This window comes from Lolium perenne, chromosome 6 (assembly GCF_019359855.2).
Source record: "Lolium perenne isolate Kyuss_39 chromosome 6, Kyuss_2.0, whole genome shotgun sequence".
NCBI classification, from domain to species: Eukaryota; Viridiplantae; Streptophyta; class Magnoliopsida; order Poales; family Poaceae; genus Lolium; species Lolium perenne.
In genome coordinates, this window is record NC_067249.2 from 31,850,878 (window position 1) to 31,871,430 (window position 20,553).

Below are 20,553 nucleotides of genomic sequence, written 5' to 3' on the forward strand. Positions count from 1 at the left end.
TTAATTATCAATTGCAACATAAACTGCAACTTTTTTGATAAAGGGAGCTTTCATTACTTAAAACAAGCAATTACACCCGATCTCTGCATAATCAGGATGCACACAGCCGTTTAAAGGTTCTTTAAATATTCAAGATAGAAAGAAAAAATGTGGATTACATATCGGGACGATAAAATGTAGAACGCCCAAGAAACAGGAGGAGCTCAAATCCGCAGATTATGCAGCCACCCATGTAGGGAAAAAGTATCCCTCGTCGTAGCCTCCAATCGTGTACAGATCTCTGTAAAGAGGTCGCTCCGTAAAGAGGTTGTGATTCTCCACCCTCTGAAGAGGCAACAACGCAACCACAAACAGAGAATACCGGTATATCTGTATATAACCTGCAAGATAGAACAATTTTTGTCATTTTTTTTATCATTTCTATATAGCCATAACGCCCAGATAACTGCAAGCGCACCCATCCTAATAAATTTTCGAAACCTTAAATCAATACCATGAAGCCAATTGCCAAAGACGTTGGCAACACTAGTCAGAGGATAAAAGCTGGAAGCTACTTGGATGATTGACCATATAGATCTAGCAAATCGACATTGGAAGAACAAGTGTTTAATCATCTCATCACGATGATAGAAAACACAACGAGTACTTCCATGCCAGTTCCGCTTAGCAAGATTATCTTTGGTGAGAATAACCCCTCGACGAAGATACCATGCAAAGATCTTGTTTTTAACGGTATCTTCATCTTCCAATTTTTTGTTATTATCAACTGGTGTATCTGACAGAAGAATTGCTTTGTAAAGGGAGTCTACCGAGAATTTGCCATTGGCATGTAGATTTCATCTAAATTCATCAGGTGCGTCCGACAGTTAAATATCCTCCAAACGAACAAGTAAGAAATTCCATGCAACTAATCGTGTACCCAACAAATTTCTTCTGAAAGTCACATTCGGAGGTGAGGTAGCCATTACTGTAGCAATGGTATCACTTTTGCGACGAACAATACTATACAAAACAGGATATTCACATAGAGGTGTGGTGCCTAACCAAATATCCTCTCAAAATCGTATTTGTGTTCCATCATTGATAGAGAAAGTACCATAGCAAAAGAAGAATTTCTTTGATGCCATCAATCCAGCCTAGAAATGCGAACCCCGGTTTCCAAATTACACCTAAACTGCAACTGACAGTTGATAACATCATCTAACTGAAATTAATTCTAATAACTCCAGGTCTAAAAACCAACGCAAGTGTAGTATACGTTAAACACTCGTCCGCAAACGTCTAGTACCAAGGAAGCTTAGAGCAATTCCAATAGTACATCCAACTGCTGCCTATAACAAGATGCCATGTCATTTGTAGTCATCATATAGCTAACATGTACAATAGTTGGCTATACTAATGAAGTACTTTACTAACATATGGCCCACATTTCACTCTCACAAAGTGCCTAGGAGCACGTGCAAGAGCTGGCTATTGCATAGTAGCCCACCTCCCTTCTCTCTCCTCTTCTCTCTCTTCCAACTCATCTAAAATATATTATTTAATGTCTTATAGTTAGCTAACTGGACTCTATTGTACTTGCTCTTAGCATGCATGGGAGCAAGCAGCTCGGTATCTCACCCAGTTCCGGCGCTCGAAAGCAACTCCACGACCGGCTTTGCCGATCTTCAGGTCAGACCTGGGAGTTCTTGCCGGCAGCAACTGTCGGCGAGGATGTTGTCATCGTAGGGGGAATTCAGGACGACCGGGAGTGCACTTGCTCCACAAATCCTCGATGGTAACTGGTGCGGTCCAGTACGTACTCCATAGCTATTGGTTTCGATGGGTTACTCATGTTCAGTGTGTGTAAGACTAGTCACAACACATAGTAATATACAGTAGTATCATACGCATAATATTTTTATACGATACTATCTCCACAATGTATGGTATCATATATTAGTATCATAGCTTTTTTATATTAATTGATTTGTAGAATCTCAATGGAAATATATGTACAAGATTTACTTGACATTAAAATTTTCTAGTACTATGTGTTATGAACTTATGATACAGTATCTACCTATGGTACTAGTATCATCTCTCTCGTTCTTAATTACACTACCATATCAGCATCATGATACTACATATGATAGTTTCATTGTGGGTAGTCTAATGCATATTCAGCTGAACGAACCAAATTTAAAATTAAAATATAGAAAGTACATTTTCTCTTCCTCTTGGTGGAACTAACACGGGTTTGCACTAGAGACAGCACCACACAACACTCATTTCTTCTTAAAATGTGCAGCAACTTAGGGTCAGGTGGGACGATCCCCACAATAGTCATGATCCAAACAATATTGAAAGAGTTGCCCGCAAAATTTGCTGTCACACAAACATAATTTTGGGCGGCACTTCGCTTTCTATAGCTTCCAGTCCAAAGAGATACGGCTTACAAGAGGATACTAGTATTACTGTTATCGAGTCAGGACCAAATTTCTGGTCATGAGCAAGTGATCCCTGTCAACAGGAGCTCTTACGATCAAGGCTCATTAATAAGTATAACCTGATTGAATGGAAGCAGGTCAAACAAGAGAATTTTGCTTGTTTACGATGGCCGCTATTGTTTACAAAGAAGGGCAGCAACAAACAAGGAATGATCAGTAAAATATGTAATGCAGATTGCCCTCAAGGAACTAGGAAATTTATAAACTTAGCAGCAAAAGAACATATCAGGAAAAACATAGAGATATTTTTTTGAGCATAGATAGATTGTGCGGTAAGACTTCTACAAGCCGAAAAAAGGCCCAAAACACCATGCATAAGTTACTTCCACAACTCAGAATCCTAAGTCTCCCAAATACAAAACTCAGACTGCCACCTGCTACTCAAACTAGCTTCCAGACCCTCATGGGCTTAATCTACCATCTTAGCTCACAACAGAACTATCAAGTAGGAGTAACAAATAACTACCATATATCTTTAGCATCGCAACATAAACCTGCCAAGTAAAATATCTCCAGCATAGGCACCATCACAGTCTAGCACGCCGTCTCATCATCAACAACATTGAGCAGAGCAATGACAGGCCCCAGCACATAGAAGGGATCCTCCACTGACAAGTCAATGGCTTTCTGAAAGCTCCAGCAAGGGGAGGCGAGGTGAGCAGAAACATACTTGCCACTGCTTCCACCTGATGGCGCATTGACCTCACCAACGGTACCTGACATCGGTCCTCTCTCCACTACCACATCATCACCGCCACCGCTTCCAGCTGATGACGCATTGCCCTCACCAACAGAACCTGACATTGGACCTTCCTCCACTACCACATCATCACTGGAGCTGCTTCCATCGGATCCCTTCACTACCACATCATCACTGTCACCATATACAATGCCATGGGACTCAAGCACCTTACCATTCTTAAAAATGTAACGGATGAATGCCGCCTCATGTTTCCTGCCCTGAAATCCGTGGAGGAGGAACGTCTTCAGATGAGATTCAAGGCAACTGCAAGAGGTCAGGGACTCCCAGAAATCCATATCATCCCCAGCATCGGGTGACTTGGACCAAATGGACTGCAGTTGAGCAGAAAACTTGGTCAGTGTATATAAATCCGCAAACTGTACCCAAGTACAGTTAGAACTTACAAGTGCTAGAACTGATATCTATGTTATGAGTCCGGATTCTGGAATATAAAGGAATGAGCAACAAGCACTGGAATAAGCTGAAATCCATATCATCTTCTCGAATTGCAATCGACAAACAATTATTCAGCTGAGAAGATATAATTTGACACAAATAGTACCATGATGTGAAGTTTCCCGAGGCGAGGAAAACATCTGAGCAGAGTGGGCAGCATCTTGGCCTCCGTGTCATTCCAAAACCGCACCTGGACAGCAAGTATCTTCACACTTGGAAGCATGGCACAAGGTCTCACATTCATCCCAGCCTGCCATTGAGGCAAATTAAACAGTGGAAAATTATTTGGTTGAACAATCAAGTAATGAATCCTAAGTGCCGAACACAGAAGTTACCCTGATGACAATGCCACCGATTTCAAGCGTGTGGAGCTGGAGGTCCAAGAACCCGAGGACCTCCAGCCTGGGCGCGTGCACAATCTTGATGGGTAGGTCTCCAGTACTATCGAAGAGCAGGCGCTCCAGGCAGGGGGCATGATCGATGATGACATCATCGAAGCTGCATCTCCATTCCACCACAACACGGAGGCTGGAGGACTTGACGCGGAGGTGTGAAGGGAAGTTGCACGCCATGGCATAGGAGAGGATCTTCAGCTTGGGGCATTGCGCGAGCAAGGCGTCGACTTCCTTGTCCTCGATGATGGTGTGGAAAAGGCCGAGCTCGTGGAGGTTGGGGAAGGCAGGCGGGTGGGCGGTAGTGTCCGGGAAGGGCCAGCGCCAGAGGCCGATGTAGAGGCGGGTGAGGGAGGCGCAGCTGAGGATGTCGTCGGGGAGCGGCATGGCGAACGGCACGGGGCGGTTGAAGAGGATGAGGTCCTGCACGTTCTTGGCGGCGAGGCTGGCCACCAGGCGCTGGAGCGCGTACTCCTGCTCGTCGAAGGAGGTGCGGGTGATGCGCACGGCGCGGACGGGGCCCGGGTGAGCGGCCACGCAGCGCGAGACGGCGCGCACGGCGCACAAGGCGGACATCTCGCGGGACTCGTTGGTGGCCTTGAGGTGGGCGTCGTCGACGAGGAGCGGCGTCGCCGCCCACACCGAGCGCCAGCGCGTCGACAGGACCATGGTGCGCGCGGCTTCGTTGGTGGGGAGGCGGGAGATGATGTTGGAGAGCAGGTCGTCCGGGAGGCGGCCGATGTGGTCCAGGCCGTCAACCGGCGGCGCGGTAACGACAGCGGGCAAGTCGGCCCCGCCGTCGGAGGAGCTGGAGGAGGAGAGGGAGAAGTGGTCGTCGTCGGAGTCGGAGGAGCCGTCGTCATCGGGCGCGGGGACGGAGGGCGGAGGGAGGAGGGAGATGAGGTGGGAGACGATGAAATCAATGCGGGCCTTCGCCAACGGGCCCCCTGGTAACAGAGAGTTGAGGAACTCGGCGATTTCGACGGCGTAGTGTATGAATGCTTCTCCACCAACGGCGCCGGCGGCATCCATGGCGGATGCGGCGGCGGAGGCCGGCTAGGGTTTTGCTGGGGGACGGGATCGATACCTCGCTTCTGACTCTTCTGGGGAAATGGGGATTTGCTCGGACGCAGCTTCAGTGACTGAGAATAAAGTCACTAAAGCAAAGTCACCGTTCTCAGCCCTCCAATTGATATCTAACGGACATGATTGATCCATTTTTACAGAAACATGTCCTTTTTTTACCCTTTCTATTTCATCCATTTTAAAACAGTGTTCATAGATAACTTTCACTTGAAGGTTATACAATAATTTAAATGACACAATTCACACAATAATTCAAATTCAAATTACAAAATTCTATTATCCAAACAAAATAAATTGGATGATGTATTGAAGGTAAAAAAAACTCATCGGAGCTATTCGCCGCGATCTATGCATAAAAAAAATTCACATACATGTCACTAGCTAATTATCAATGTACCATAAATTTGCACCTCACAACTTGGTCGGGTAAATGGCCGAACAACTTTTAGGCGACGTAGCTCGCGGGTGTGGATGAACCTACAAGCGGTGAAGGAAATTTGTCCTCGCCGGACCCGAAAGCATAGTTGTCACCTCGAGACTCCTCGGACTATCGATGGTTGTGCGACAACACCGGATGCGTCAACAACACGGGGTGGTTGGTTGTAGGGGCCAAACTCCTATGGCGTCAACAAGAGGTTGATAAACACGACATCACAGGGCCCGACCTCTTGCGGTTGGCGGGGTGTGGCGGAAGCGACGAGGAACGGTGGTGGAAGTGGAATGGGGAGATGTAGCAATCGAGGTGGGTAGAGAGAGGGTGGGTGGGGAAGAATGGCTGGCACTACTGACTGTCGCAAGGGTGGATAAGAGGCGAATGTGGAGGGATGTGAGCGTTGTCCGTTTCACCAAAAATCTCGCCCAATTTGGGGCAAAAGTGGTTCAAAACGGACATGTCACATACCAATTAAGGGGGGTTCTCTCTTTCCTTTTTAGCCCTAGCGTCTAGTATCCTTTAACCACTAGTTCTTGATATGGTTCACCTACTCCTGGATAAGGTCTCGTTACCATCGGGAGGCGTGGGTTTAGGCGTGATCCGTGCCGCACGACCGTACCATTCGGTGTGGCATGTCATCCTTCACGCTGCATCTGCTCTAGTGTTACAAGATCATACAACTCCAAGCGAATCAAAATCGTTGTGGCATACACGTATGAGCAAGGTCGTCTGTGGGCTGTGGAATCCATGGCAGGCAGTGTGTTGTGCGTCTGCCTTGGCCTAGGTGAAAGTGCATGGAGCCCCCATGTGTGGTTTTGGTAATTAATGACAATCCCTATGGACTAATGTTTGCATTGAGTTATATTTGTAGGTGTTTTCCATAGGCAATGTTTGAACCATATGTTGGCTTCAAGGTTGCAATAAGAAGAAATTGATGAAGGATATCAAGTGTCAAGTATGTCTTGAAGATGAAGATGAAGTGAGCCCTCAAGTTACTTCAAAACATCTACATGATGAAGAAATGAAGTGCAAGTTCAAGATGAGCCAACTCGAAGAGATCATATGTTTGAAGCTTGCCATGAAGAAATGAAGTGCAAGTTCAAGATGAGCCAACTCGAAGAGATCATATGTTTGAAGCTTGCCATGCAGAAATGAAGTGCAAGTTCAAGGTGAGCCATCTCAAAGAGATCATTTGCTTGAAGCATGCTCGCCATATGGTGTTCATGGATATGTGAAGATGCGCCGAAGAAGAAGCTCTCCCATGATAGATTATGGGGGAGCAATCCACAAGACTTCGTCAAGCAAGCACAATCAAGAAAGGCGTTCCATCTTGTTGCGGTCAAGATCGTTATCATCAAGCTCAAGTGGAATGCACAAGTATAAGTTTTGCTCTTGATAGGGTTTCTTTCTTACCGGTCTCATAGTGTATTTGGAGACCGGTTTATAGTTTAGTTGCCGTACTATGAAGAGGGCTCTCGAGTGAGTAACTCGATCGTATCGTTCGGAGAGAGCTCAAACCTTTGCATCCTTGCATGATATTTCTTGGTTTTATTTGGATCTTATCCATGTTATGTTTTAGAGCTTGTGCTTATTCTCATGACAAGCTCCAGTTCATCGAAAATGGTTTTTGCATGGGCAACTTGTTGCATTTTCAAGGTTGGAGGTTTTCATCGGTATGTCTTTTTTAGATAGGTAAAACCTTTCATCATTTGTTTCTATCCTACATTGTTGGATTATGATGGTTCTCTGCATGATCTTGTAGAGCTTGTTCCTAGCTTTAAAACAAGCCCAAGATCATCAAAATCGGAGTCCGGATGCTAAAGTTATGCTCGTTTCAGTTTGATGTTTCTGCCAGTTTTCAAGAGGGCGGATATTCCATCCCAAGTTTGGGGCGGATAATCCGCGCCCCCCCCCCCCCCCCGAAAAATCCGGCCTCTAGGAAAATCCGGCCAAATATCCGGCCCCCATCCTGGGGCATGTTTTTTCTGGTCCTTTGCCGTTTTTCGGGGGCCGGATATTTTGCAAATATCCGGCCCGGAAAATCCGGCCTGAGCATACCCAAACGGTCATATTTCGATGGGAGGGGGTATTTAAGCCCCCCTTCTTCCTCCTTGGGCAGCTACCTCTTCCCCTTTGTGCTCTCCACCATTGTTGATCTTGAGAGCTTCCATTTCCCTCTACTCCTCCTATGCTTCTTGAATCTTTTTGAGGGAAAAGGAAGAGGAGATCTAGATCTACATTCCTACCAATCAAATCCCTCTCTTTGTGAGGGGAATCCACTAGATCAAGATCTTGGAGAAATTTGGTGTTCCTCCTCTTATTTGTTCTTCCTCTCTTATTCCCCCAATAGCTTTTGTAGCTTTGTTGGAATTTGAGAGAGAAGGACTTGAGCATCTTTGTGGTGTTCTTGCCATTGCATTTGGTGCATCAGTTTGAGTTCTCCACGGTGATTCGTGGTGGTCAAAGCAAGAAGGTTGTTACTCTTGGGTTCTTGGAACCCTAGACGGATTCTAGACCTTTGTGGTGATTTGTTGGGAGCCTCCAATTAAGTTGTGGATGTGTGCCCCAACCTTTGTGTATGGCCCGGTTTCCGCCTCGAAGGAAATCCCTTAGTGGAACCGTGACCTAGGCCTTTGTGGCGAGGGTCAACGGAGATTTAGGTGAGGCACCTTCGTGGAGTTCGGTGTGTGGTGTGAGTACCGCATCTTGGGGTGAGGCCTTTGTGGCGTTGGTGTGCATCGAGCAACCACACATCAAGGTGAGCCTCTTGTGGCGTTCGGGAGCACTAAGCCACCGCACCTCTCCACCGGAGATTAGCACTCACAAGAGTGTGAACTTCGGGATAAATCATTGTCTCCCGCGTGCCTCGGTTATCTCTATACCCAAGCTCTTTACTTATGCACTTTACCTTGTGATAGCCATCGTGCTTGAAGTTATATATATTTTTCTATCACATACTTGCTTGTATTGCTTAGCATAAGTTGTTGGTGCACATAGGTGAACCATTGCTTAGAATAAGTTGTTGGTGCACATAGGTGACAAAGTAAACGCTAGTTTTATTCCGAATTTGCTAAGCCCATCTCGTAAAAGTTTTAAACCGCCTATTCACCCCCCCCCCCTCTAGGCGACATCCGTGTCCTTTCAATTGGTATCAGAGCAAGGTCTCTCATTCTTAGGCTTCACCGCCTTGAGAGTAAAGATGTCGGTTAGGGGATTAGCGCACAATAACTTGTTTATATTTGATGGCACAAATTATGATCTATGGAAAATTTATGTGCTTAATATTTTGCGGGGTATTTCCCCGGACATGGAGCGTTTTCTTGACATGGGTTTTTCTTCTCCTAAGGATCCCCAAAATCTATCTTATGAGGAGGAGAAAAACTCTTGCCTCGATGCGCTTGCATCTCATGTGTTTACCATGGTTGTGAGCAATGTAGTTACTTCATCAATCATGCCTTTTGAGAGCGCTCATGAATTATGGACAAAGCTTCAATACAAATATGATGTGTCCAATATCATTGAGGATGATTGTATTGCTTCCACTTCCGGTCGTGATGAGTTCTTATCTTCATCCACTTCACCAAAGTGTGGTAAGACACAAGGTAATGATATGGTGAGTGGTGATGAAAATTGCAATGTTGATATTGAGCTTACTATTGATGATTCTTCATCTCTATCTCATTGCAATGCTTCATCTTTGGACTTAAACACATCTAGCACTAGAAATGATTTACATGCTTGTGTTGATAGTCCTTGCATATCATGTGTAAGTTGCTTGAATAAATCTCATAATGATATGCTTGATTTGTCTTGTGGCCATGATAAAAATGCTTCTATTTCCTCTAGTTGTTGTGTGGCTAACAATGTAGAGGAAACCAAAGATTCTATTGGTCAAGACAAGATCTTGAAAGGAGCCTCAAGTAACTCCTCATCTTTATCTCACGGTTCTCATATATGCCTTATGGAAAAGGGTTCCACGGTACCTCCTACCATGGAACCTAATATTTCTCGTGGTGATAAGGATGAGGATGAATATGAAGAAGAGGATTGGGTTGTCTCTCTACGCGATAAGGGTAAGAGTGTTTTCAAGGTTCTTTGCAAAGATAAAATTGCTAGCTCTCACTTCTTTGAAATCCTGACTACCGCTATTGAGAGCCAAAAACTTATTTGGATGCATGAGAACACCATTGATAAAATGGGTGCTCTTGAACGAGAGTATGCCAATGATGTAGCATCCTTAAAGAATGATCTTGAAGAAGAACAAGATACCGTAGCCTCTCTTGAGGAGCAACTTGAAACCCTTGAGGTGTCTCAAAATGAAATATTTGCTAAACTCACTAAAGAAAGAGACCATGCTAAAGCTAAATTAAAATTGCTTAAAAATGAAAAGTCCAAAGTTGGTGTTGGTCATGATAAACTTTTTAAGGATCTAGATGATCTAGACAAGGCCCACAAGGCCTTGGAGAGCGAACACTCTATCCTCACCAAGTCATATGAGCAACTACAAGATTCATATTTAAAAGAGCATGCTATGTTACCCTCTCTTCTTGATATCTCTTGTGATGATGCTTGTGCTACTAACTCTACTTCTTGTGAAGCATCTATCTTGAAGGAGAATGTTGAGCTAAGGGCTCAACTTGATTTGCTAACTAGCAATTATGGGAAATTGGAAGAAAATCATGGAAAGCTTTCTAGCTCCCATGAGGATCTTCTAGCCTCTCATGATAGGCTAAAGTTAGCTCATGAGGCTATCATATCAAAGGCAACACCTTGTAAGCCTCATGTGGATACTAGCACTACTACTCAAAATTCTATATTGCCATGTTCTAGTCCTAGTAATTCATCCACTCATAATATTGCTAAATCTTGTGATGAATTATCTTCCTTGCCTTGTTGCTCTAACAATGAAGATTCTACTTCCTCTAGTACTTGTGTTGTTACTAACCATGTAGAGGAAATCAAAGAGCTCAAGGCCCAAGTCACTTCTTTTAAGAATGACTTGGTAAAGAGTCATGAAAGGAAATGCAAACTTGACACGGTGTTGAGTGTGCAACAATCCCCCAATGACAAGAGCGGACTTGGATTCAAATCCAACAACAAGAACAAGTCCAAGAACAACATTAAGAAGAAGGGCCAAGTACAAGTCAAAGACCCGGCCAAGATTGTTTGCTTCAAGTGTAAAATTGAAGGGCATCATGTTAGATCTTGCCCTTTGAATAAGAGGCAAAAAGGGAAGCGTCCTCAAGCTCAAACTCATATTCAACCTCAAGTTGAAGAAATGCCACTTCCCAAGAAGAATCAAGCCAATGCTCCCATTGTGGAGAAATCTAGTGAAAAGAAGGAGAAGAAAAGAACTTGCTACATATGCCGCGGGAAGAGCCACATCTCCTCCTTTTGCACTATTGGTACCTCATCCAACTCTATCACCATTTGATGATGTTTATTCTCTTCGTAAGGATGAGGGTGGCAATGTGTTTGCCAAATTTGTTGGTACTCAAAGTGGTGTCAAGAAAAGAACCATTTGGGTTGCCAAGCCTATTGTGACTAACCTCTTAGGACCCAACTTAGTTGGGGACCAACAATCCAAAACTTGATCAATAGGTGCTTGTTGGAGGGCATTGGAGACTTGGCTACATCATGAAGAATTAAGGGATCTTCATCATTTATATTATCTCAAGCCAAGTCTTTTGATTATCTTGCTTCTATCATATATCCAATGTTCCTCCTTGCGGTAACTTGTGCTCAACTCATTTATATTGAAAGTTACTCGCCCCTTAGCATGCGTTAGTTTTGTTCCTAATATGTGCTTGTATATGTTGTGCTTCCTACTTGTTTTATTTGAGAAATCAAGTCTATGCATGTTGAGTTGCACACCATGTATTTGTGTTTGTGTTGGAGCCTCTTTGCATCTTGTTGTATCTTATATGGCTCTTATGAGCGATTGATGTCTACGGGTGCTTCTATTCTTGTAGACAGTGTTGGGCCTCCAAGAGCAGAGGTTTGTAGAACAGCAGCAAGTTTCCCTTAAGTGGATCACCCAAGGTTTATCGAACTCAGGGAGGAAGAGGTCAAAAATATCCCTCTCAAGCAACCCTGCAATCACGATACAAGAAGTCTCTTGTGTCCCCAACACACCTAATACACTTGTCAGATGTATAGGTGCACTAGTTTGGCGAAGAGATAGTGAAATACAAGTAGTATGGATGTATATGAGTGGTAATAGCAATCTGAATAAAATATGGCAGCGAATAAACATGCAACAGAACAGTAAGTAAACGGAGTTTCAGTGCTTGGAAACAAGGCCTAGGGATCATACTTTCACTAGTGGACACTCTCAACATTGATCACATAATAAATAAGTTCTCTTCCTTTGTGCTACATATACTCTTGTTTGATAATGAACACCATTCGTTGTGTAGGGCTACAAGAGCACCTCAATGCCGGAGTTAACAAGCTCCACAACATTCGGCATTCATATTTAAGTAACCTTTAGAGCATAATAGATCTTTGCAATTTAAACCGAGTACTAACATAGCATACACACTGTCACCTTTACACTATGAAGGGGGAATAGATCACATCAATACTATCATAGTAATAATTAACTCCATAACCTACAAGAGATTATGATCATAGCCTACGCCAAGAACTACACGATGCACACACTGTCACCATTACACCGTGAAGGAGGAATAGACTACTTTAATAACATCACAAGAGTAACACATAGATGAATAGTGATACAAAGTTCATATGAATCTCAATCATGTAAGGCAGCTCATGAGATCATTGTATTGAAGTACATAGGAGAGAGATTAACCACATAGCTACCGGTACAACCCTTAGCCTCGATGGAGAACTACTCCCTCCTCATGGGAGACAGCAGCGTTGATGAAGATGGCGGTGGTGTCGATGGAGAAGCCTTCCGGGGGCACTTCCCCGTCCCGGCGGCGTGCCGGAACAGAGACTCCTGTCCCCCAGATCTTGGCTTCGCGATGGCGGCAGCTCTGGAAGGTTTCTCGTACCGTGGCTTTTTCGTCCGAAGATTTAGGTCAGGGTCCTTTATATAGGCGAAGAGGCGGAGTCGGAGGGGGTACGGAGCCGCCACACAATAGGGGGGCGCGCCCCCCCTTGGGCCGCGCCGCCTTGGTGTGTGGGCCCCCCAGGGCTCCCCTCTGGTGGCTCTCCGGTGTTCTGGAAGCTTCGTGCAATTATAAGATGCTGGGCGTTGATTTCGTCCAATTCCGAGAATATTTCCTTACTAGGATTTCTGAAACCAAAAACAGCAGAAAACAGGAACTGGCACTTCGGCATCTCGTCAATAGGTTAGTTCCGGAAAATGCATAATAATGACATATAATGTGTATAAAACATGTGAGTATTGTCATAAAACTAGCATGGAACATAAGAAATTATAGATACGTTTGGGACGTATCAAGCATCCCCAAGCTTAGTTCCTACTCGCCCTCGAGTAGGTAAACGATAACAAAGATAATTTCTGAAGTGACATGCTATCATAATCTCGATCATACTATTGTAAGCATATGAGATGAATGCAGCGATTCAAAGCAATGATGAAGATAATGAGTAAACAAATGAATCATATAGCAAAGACTTTTCATGAATAATACTTTCAAGACAAGCATCAATAAGACTTGCATAAGAGTTACTCATAAAGCAATAAATTCTTAGTAAAGGTATTGAAGCAACAGAAAGGAAGATATAAGTTTCAGCGGTTGCTTTCAACTTCAACATGTATATCTCATGGATAATTGTCAACAGACAGTAATATAACAAGTGCAATAGGTAAACATGTAAGAATCAATGCACACAGTTGATACAAGTGTTTGTTTCTGGGATAGAAAGAATAGGTAAACTGACTCAACAATGAAGTAAAAGAATGGCCCTTCGCAGAGGGAAGCTATTGCGGTCAAAAACACACCAGCGAGTATTGACGGGCAACACCGTAGAGCCGGGAGGCTCCCAGGATTGCGGGGGACCCTGGTCCCTCGGGCGACGGCCCGCAATGCCTTCTGGCACACGTCCTGGTGCTTACGAGGGCGTGCCACCTGACCTATACCTGGTCAGGAAGGTGATGGATTGCTTCGACTAGTTTCCTGCATGGCAAACACGTAAACATTAAATACGAGCCCCGATCGGCTCTTAAGTTGTTCTGTGGATCGGCTCAAAGAGCCGATTGCCCCATGGTTCATGTTAGATTTATAAGGACATGGGGATCATGCTTTATCAATATCAAGCTAAACTAATCTACGATAGTCTAGGGTTTTCACCGTATAATCGGAACATCCTATGCGTAGTTGAGCCTAACAGATATGTAAGATAATGGAAAACCAGCCCTAAAGAGGCCTAAAAACCAACGTGAAGTTGATCCCCGGAACAATCCCTCTAGAGCTTAATAAACCACACCTTACGCACTACCGGATCGTTCAACCCGTTTATAAGGCCTAACCATACAGATATCAAACCAATCCTTGAAGAACAAGGAATGACTATAACGGATTAGATCTACTAAATAAAGATCAAGCAAGATGCTGCCCTTACACCTAAAATAGGTGTAAGGGCAGCTAGATATCGAGGGGCAGCGTAGCTAAATAAGTACATCATGAGAGCATCGACGTTAACCCCAAAACACCTAAGATAAGGGTGTTGCTCGCCATCAAAAAGGCTTCAGCATGAACAACACCAATAATGAATAAACTGATACTGCCTAGATCGCAAGATGCGATCTAGGCAGCATGTTGCTTACCCGGGAGAAACCCTCGAAACAAGGGGTGGCGATGCGCCTAGATTGATTTGTTGTGAACGTGATCGTCCTCCTTTCTCAATAACCCTAGATACATATTTATAGTCCGTAGACTTTCTAACTTGGGAATAAACCCAACCGTGTACGAGCTAAACTCTATCTCTTTAATTCTAAACCGACACGTATCCTACTATAATTTACAGATACACGGGCAATCTTGCCCAAACTTCTTGTACAAGGCCGGTTCGGGAATATTTTCCGTGCATATCCTCTAAGCCCATTTAATCACGGCCCATCTCCAGACTTGGTTAAATTCTGGTGATAACACATGCCCCCCCTGGGTTTGGCAATGATAATTCCGAAACCACTCCGTTTTTTCCTTTCTTCGTAGGGTCACGTCGTGGCAGAGCAGAACCGTCGCAGTATCCTTCATCATGATGCCTTGCCTTCTCAACTTCTCTGCACGATTTGACAGTTCTTTAGCACCACTTCCTCGGAAACTGCTGTAATATTAACTCTCCCCCATATCCCTTTATTTATCCGCGCCGAGCAGTTCGCCTCTTCACCCTCTTGCTCCGTACTAGCCATCGGCAAAAAACCCCCTTCCTCTGTAGCCATGTCTTCCTCCTCCTCCTCCTCTGCCTCATCAGGTCTTTCCGACGTATCTTCTCCCTTCCGTGAGCCCACGCCGGAGTGGGACCCGCTGGCGGCGTACAACCTCCGCGCCCCGGAGGAGTGGGACATCGAGTCTCATAATTCCTCCGTTTGGTCCGAGGACGACAAGTCCTTGACCGACGGAGAAGATGACTTCCCGTTCCTCGTCGACGGGGAACTGGAGGCGGGGAGCAAGGATGACCGCTTCTCGTGGGACAACTTCACCTCCTCCGACGAGGAGGAAGAAGAGGAAGACGACGATTCCTCCGATGAATACCCACCAGCAAAGCGCTTCCGCGCCGGGTCGGACGACGACGACGACGAAGAGGCTCCCGTAAAGGGCTACGGGAGCAGCGACGAGGAGCCCGCCAGCAGCAGTGCCGGCAGCAGCGACGACGACGAGGGCAGCAACGGCCCTTAGATTAGGGTCTACTAGTATAGGACTAGTAGTAGTAGTAATCGGCTTTTGTTCTTTCTTCCTTGAGCAATCGGCTCCTCTATGTAAAAAGCCCCTTTTATTAATGAAGAAAATATTTCTAAGCCGATTTTGCTTTCCTATCAATTTTGCCGATTGTCAAAGCAAGTCAACACACCAAGAGCCGATGGCAGCGCATCGGCCTTTGCCATAAAACGCAAACAAAGCCAACTCTGTCGCCTATTCAAACGGTAACCTGCGACTTATCCGAAAGAGCAACACTCAGATCCCCAAATCGCCGCTCGAACAGATCTAACTCACGGCCACGCGAACCTCAGATCTCAATTTCGCAGGCTCAACCCCGCAGCGAATCCAATGGCGGAGTCATCCAACGCCAACGCCATGGTCTCCGGCCTGAAGGTAATCCTCAACCGCTCCTCGCTGTCTGAACATAGTGCTAGAATTAACAATAAACATCTGAATTAATGCTTCATCCCGTCATGAATTTCTAGGTATCAGACATCCTACTGCCACATCCTTCTCTTCCAAATTCCCTCTGTCTTGGTCCTCGTTCTACCGAGAGTCCTGCCCATTTGATTTCGTGCGAGGCCAATAGAATTCCCTTTGTGAACCAAAATCTAGATCTGACTTCTTGGGCCGACTGCTTACGAGCCTGGCCTAATCCCCCTGAAGATTGGGTTTCCTGGTACAATAGGATCTCCAAAACTCACCAAGCCACCTGGGAAACCGCAGGAATAGCCGATGCTTTAGCTTTATCACTGTCTCCCCTTGAGAAACACGAAAACCTTCTGAAAACCATCGGCTATTTTTGGTCTGATGCTTTGAATTGCTTCATGTTTGGTCATGGCCCCATGACACCAACCTTACTAGATGTGGCCATGATCACTGGCTTAGACATTGCATCCCCAAGCCCATCTGCCTTTAGGCTGCCGAAGGTCCCTTTCACGCTTTCTTCCAAAACAGGGTGCACAAACTGGGGTGCTTACCTTCGGCGCCACATGAAAAACAAAGGCCCCGTGACAGAAAAAGAACACACGGCCTTCCTGAATTTCTAGTTGGAACACTTCATATTTTGTGGTCCTTCACTTGCTCCAACCAAGAATTATCTTTCCCTGGCCTATGAACTTGCCAGAGGCACTCAGCTTGGCATCGGCAAACTGTTTCTTGGAGAGGTCTATAGATATCTCCAGCTAATGTCTGTTAAGCTGTTCTCCCAAAAGACAGTCAAAACCGGAGGTCCCTGGTGGTTTATTCAGTTATGGGCTCAGCTGTACTTCCAAAACCAGATCCCAAACCTTCCACCCTTAGCTACTTGCACCTTCCCAGATACTAATGGGAGGCGGATCCGATGCACTAGCTATGGCCAAGCTCTATATAGCCTCCCAGGCAGCAAACTAACCTTAAAGGGAGCATCAGAGTGGTTCAGGACGTTCTACCAAGGCCTGGACAACCCTCTCTTCTTTCCTTACACGGAGTCTGAAAATTTTGAAAATCCAGTCTCCTTTAGGTTAGATAGATTTGCCGATGATGCTGACACTCGGCAACTGTATTCCATCATGATCCGTCTCTGCTTCCTTCCAGTTGGCATGAGCACCTCAAATAGGATCATCAAACCTGGTTATGAGTCTTATCAGCCGGTCGTAGCAGCCCGGCAATTTGGTCTCGGACAGGTATCTCCCCACTTCTTTCTGCACCACCTGACAGAGAGCAGAGCTAATCTACCTGATGTCCTCACCAGCCAGAGGTGTTATACCTTCTTTGATGCTCTAGCCATCCCAATTCCTCATAACCTCTCTTTCACCTCATCCATCGATGGTTTTGAGACCTGGTGGTCAATGTGGAAGACTCATGCCTTCTGGAGAGCTCTGGGACCGTTGCTGAAACAACTTGATGCCGAATATGACATCCCTGCAGAACAGGTACCACTACTCACGAATTATCTTGAAGTGGCTTATAATGATTTCCTTCCATAACCTTGCTCTGTCTCCTTACAGCAACAAGACGGTCCAGATCCTGTAGATGATGACGGCTCCCCTCTCAGATTCCTCCCACCAGCTCCGGTGGTCCTCTTCTGCAAAAACTCGCCATCTTTGAAAAAGGTTGTGATGTAGAGCCAGCCGATGACACCAACATCGGCTTCCCAAAGCAGAGTGTCTTCCAGGTCAGCTGCCCCCCGAGCCTCAGCCAAGGCGAGGACATCAGTAAGGAAAGTAGCTGCCAGGAAGACTCTGAAGCGCCAAAGCCCTGCTCCGGCTCAAGAAAGTTTGCACGTAAGTTGACCCATGCTTTGGCTGATTTCATTCATCCTCCTAGGCTTCTGCAGCATACTTGTACTTCTTTTACAGACCTCCACTGAAGAAAACTCCAGCGAGGACACACAGTCCAGTCGAAGGGACTCGAGCTTGGGCAACTCTGGGAAAACCACCATGCAGAGCCAGCCAGACTTGCCACCGTCGGCTTCCAAGAAAAGGTCGACCCCTGAACCTGTTGTTTCCCAAACCCCCATCAAAGCAGGGCAGGGTAGTCTACGAACAAAGAGCCGATGCATCAAGAGAGCTCGCAAGGAACCGCAAGCCTCTTTATCAAGCCAAGAGATTTCGAACGTAACTCCCATACTCTCCTCGGCTTATATTTCACGCTAACCCATCGCTGTTCTCATCGGTTAACCATTCCCTTTGCAGACCGATGATACCTCCAGTGGGGAAGTCGAGGAGGTGCCAAAGCCATCCGCCGCCCTGGACCTAGCCACTTCTAAAGATGTAGCTGACAAGGTGGCCAGCTTGGCCAAACCGACAGCAGCAACACCAGCGCCGATCACCTCTCCATCGGCTGTTCCTCTGGTCTTAGGAGAGGAACAATCCTTTCCCTTAGCTCTACCTTACTCCTTTGCTGTCTCCTAACGTTTTTCTTGTTGTTTGTCAGGGTTATGACCTTTCAAGCTTGCTGACATTTGACCCCGAATCCATCGAGCCGGCTACTGCTAAAACAGGCGAAGAGCCAGGACCCAGCACTACACATGGTCAACTCCAGCATCTCAAGGCCCTGCTCTCCTCTTCCATTGAGACATTGGTTGAAGACTCCGAGGCGGTGAAAAGCGTTCTGGAAGACATCCAGCCTCATCTCCCGGTGACGCTGCAGGTGAAACTTTGGCCAGTCGTAACTCTGTCTGCCTACAGGTCAAGAGTGACATCGGCTCGTCAGAGAATCAACCTACGCCACACCCAGCTTCCGTTGAAAGCCGATATCGCAGACAAATGCCAACGGCTTAATGAGAAAAAGGCAGCTTTGGACACCAAGACTGACACCTCTGACAGTACTGCTGAACTGGCGACCTTGCGCAAAGAGTTGGAGGCCCTTGAAGAGAAGGTTCGGGCAACAAAACAGCTCCTTGAAGCTAAGGAAGCTCTTATTGCCCACTCCCTCAAGGAAGCAGAAGGCCTCAAAGCTGAACTGAAGTCTGATCTGGCCGAAATCCGCGCCTTGAACAAGCAGCTGGTGGCAGGCAAAGACGAAGATGATGAGGCCGAGATCGCCGAGGTGGATCGTGTTCGTGCTGATGCTCTCCATGCCCTTGAGATGTTCCTTCAGTAGAGTCTCCCTGTGTACTCTGAGAAACTTCATTATTGACTGTGTACTCCAGAGTCGATGGTTGTGCCTCGGCCCTTTTTTTTTGTTTCTTAGTTCTAAATTTTTTTTACTGGCCGATTTCGTGCATCGGCCTACATATTTTATTGTCCATTACTCCATATTAGGTGCCCCCCGAGCCGAATCTTTCAAGTGATTGAAGATATCGGCTCTTGCTGATGAATGTTGGCCGTGGCATATCCCCAGGACCAATGTCAATCTCTTCTAGCTCATCAGCTGACGCAAACCCATATCCTAGCTTTCCGTCGCCTGTTAGATCGACGTTGAACACAGGCAAAACGTATGGCGAGGATAAATTTTGGCCGATTGCTGGAATCGGCCTCCATGTTGATTGAATTGCTCAACGAAGGTCTACAACTTGTACGTGCTCCCTTAAAGGAGGGAGTCTCCCTACCACGACTACGTGACATGTTTGAAGTAAGATCCTTGCTTTTTATTTTTTGGGGCCGATCGCAGGGATCGGCCTTGCCACGTATGTCGATGGATGTTGCTCTTGCTACTCTATCAGGCCGGTGGATAAGACCAGCCTCACCCCGTTTTTTGACACCTCGATGTGATCACAGCCGTCCAAACTGATTCCAGAGAGCGGCTCTTGGTCTGCCGAGTCCCAAATGTTCATGCCGGCTATTGAGACGTCGATCGAGTCATCTGCATGTACGACTTCTACGTCGTCTCCATCCCACTGTATCAGGCATTGGTGCATTGTAGATGGAATGCAACAGTTAGCGTGAATCCAATCCCTTCCTAGTAGGGCAGCGTAGGTGCTCTTGCTGTCGACGATGAAGAATGTCGTTGGGATCGTCTTTCGGCCTATGGTTAGATCCACGTTCAGGACACCTTGCGTCCCTGATGCTTGGCCGTTGAAGTCGTTTAGTGTGACGTTGGTCTTGATCAGATCGGCACTGGAGCGTCCCAAACGCCGTAGCATGGAATATGGCATTATATTGACCGCCGCTCCCGTGTCAACCAACATCCTGCAGACGGGTTGCCCATTGACATAACCCTTTAGGTACAGGGCCTTCATGTGTTTGTAGCCCTTCTCTCGTGGCTTTTCAAAGATGACTGGCTATGGACCGCAGTCAAACTATGCTATCGGCACTTCTTCAATTCCTGGGGCACGAAACTCTGATGGAAGGAAGAACACCATGTTTGTGCCAGCCGATGTACTCACATCGGCTTTTTCTTGCTTGGGCCGCCAAACCTCCTTTGGTGGACGACTCTCTTCGTCCAAAGTCTGCTGAATTTTCACGGCCAGATCGGGCCGCGCTTTCCTCAACGTGTGCAAGTATCGCGCTTCGGCTTGCTCCAAGCTACGTAGCCGCTGAACCCTACGCTTTTGGGAGTGGCTGAGTCCATCGGGGCACCACCTTGGCCGGTGGTACCTATCCTCTTCTTCATCTTCTGACTCCTCAAAGTCTTCATCTTGAGATGACTCAGCTCGTTTGTTCCGTGATGG

The 20,553-nt window shown here is 46.2% G+C and overlaps 1 protein-coding gene across 1 annotated transcript; it reads right to left on the reverse strand.

The window, feature by feature from the left end:
• Nucleotides 1-2,717: 2,717 nt before the first annotated feature.
• On the reverse strand, nt 2,718-5,212 carry LOC127308400 (putative F-box/FBD/LRR-repeat protein At5g52460). The gene is made up of 3 exons (XM_051339207.1): nt 4,023-5,212; nt 3,794-3,937; nt 2,718-3,563 (listed from the first exon to the last, which is right to left on the reverse strand). The coding sequence occupies exons 1-3, from the start codon at nt 5,109-5,111 to the stop codon at nt 3,024-3,026; spliced, it is 1,773 nt and encodes a 590-aa protein (XP_051195167.1). The 5' UTR covers nt 5,112-5,212; the 3' UTR covers nt 2,718-3,023.
• Between the last annotated feature and the right edge of the window lie 15,341 nt (nt 5,213-20,553).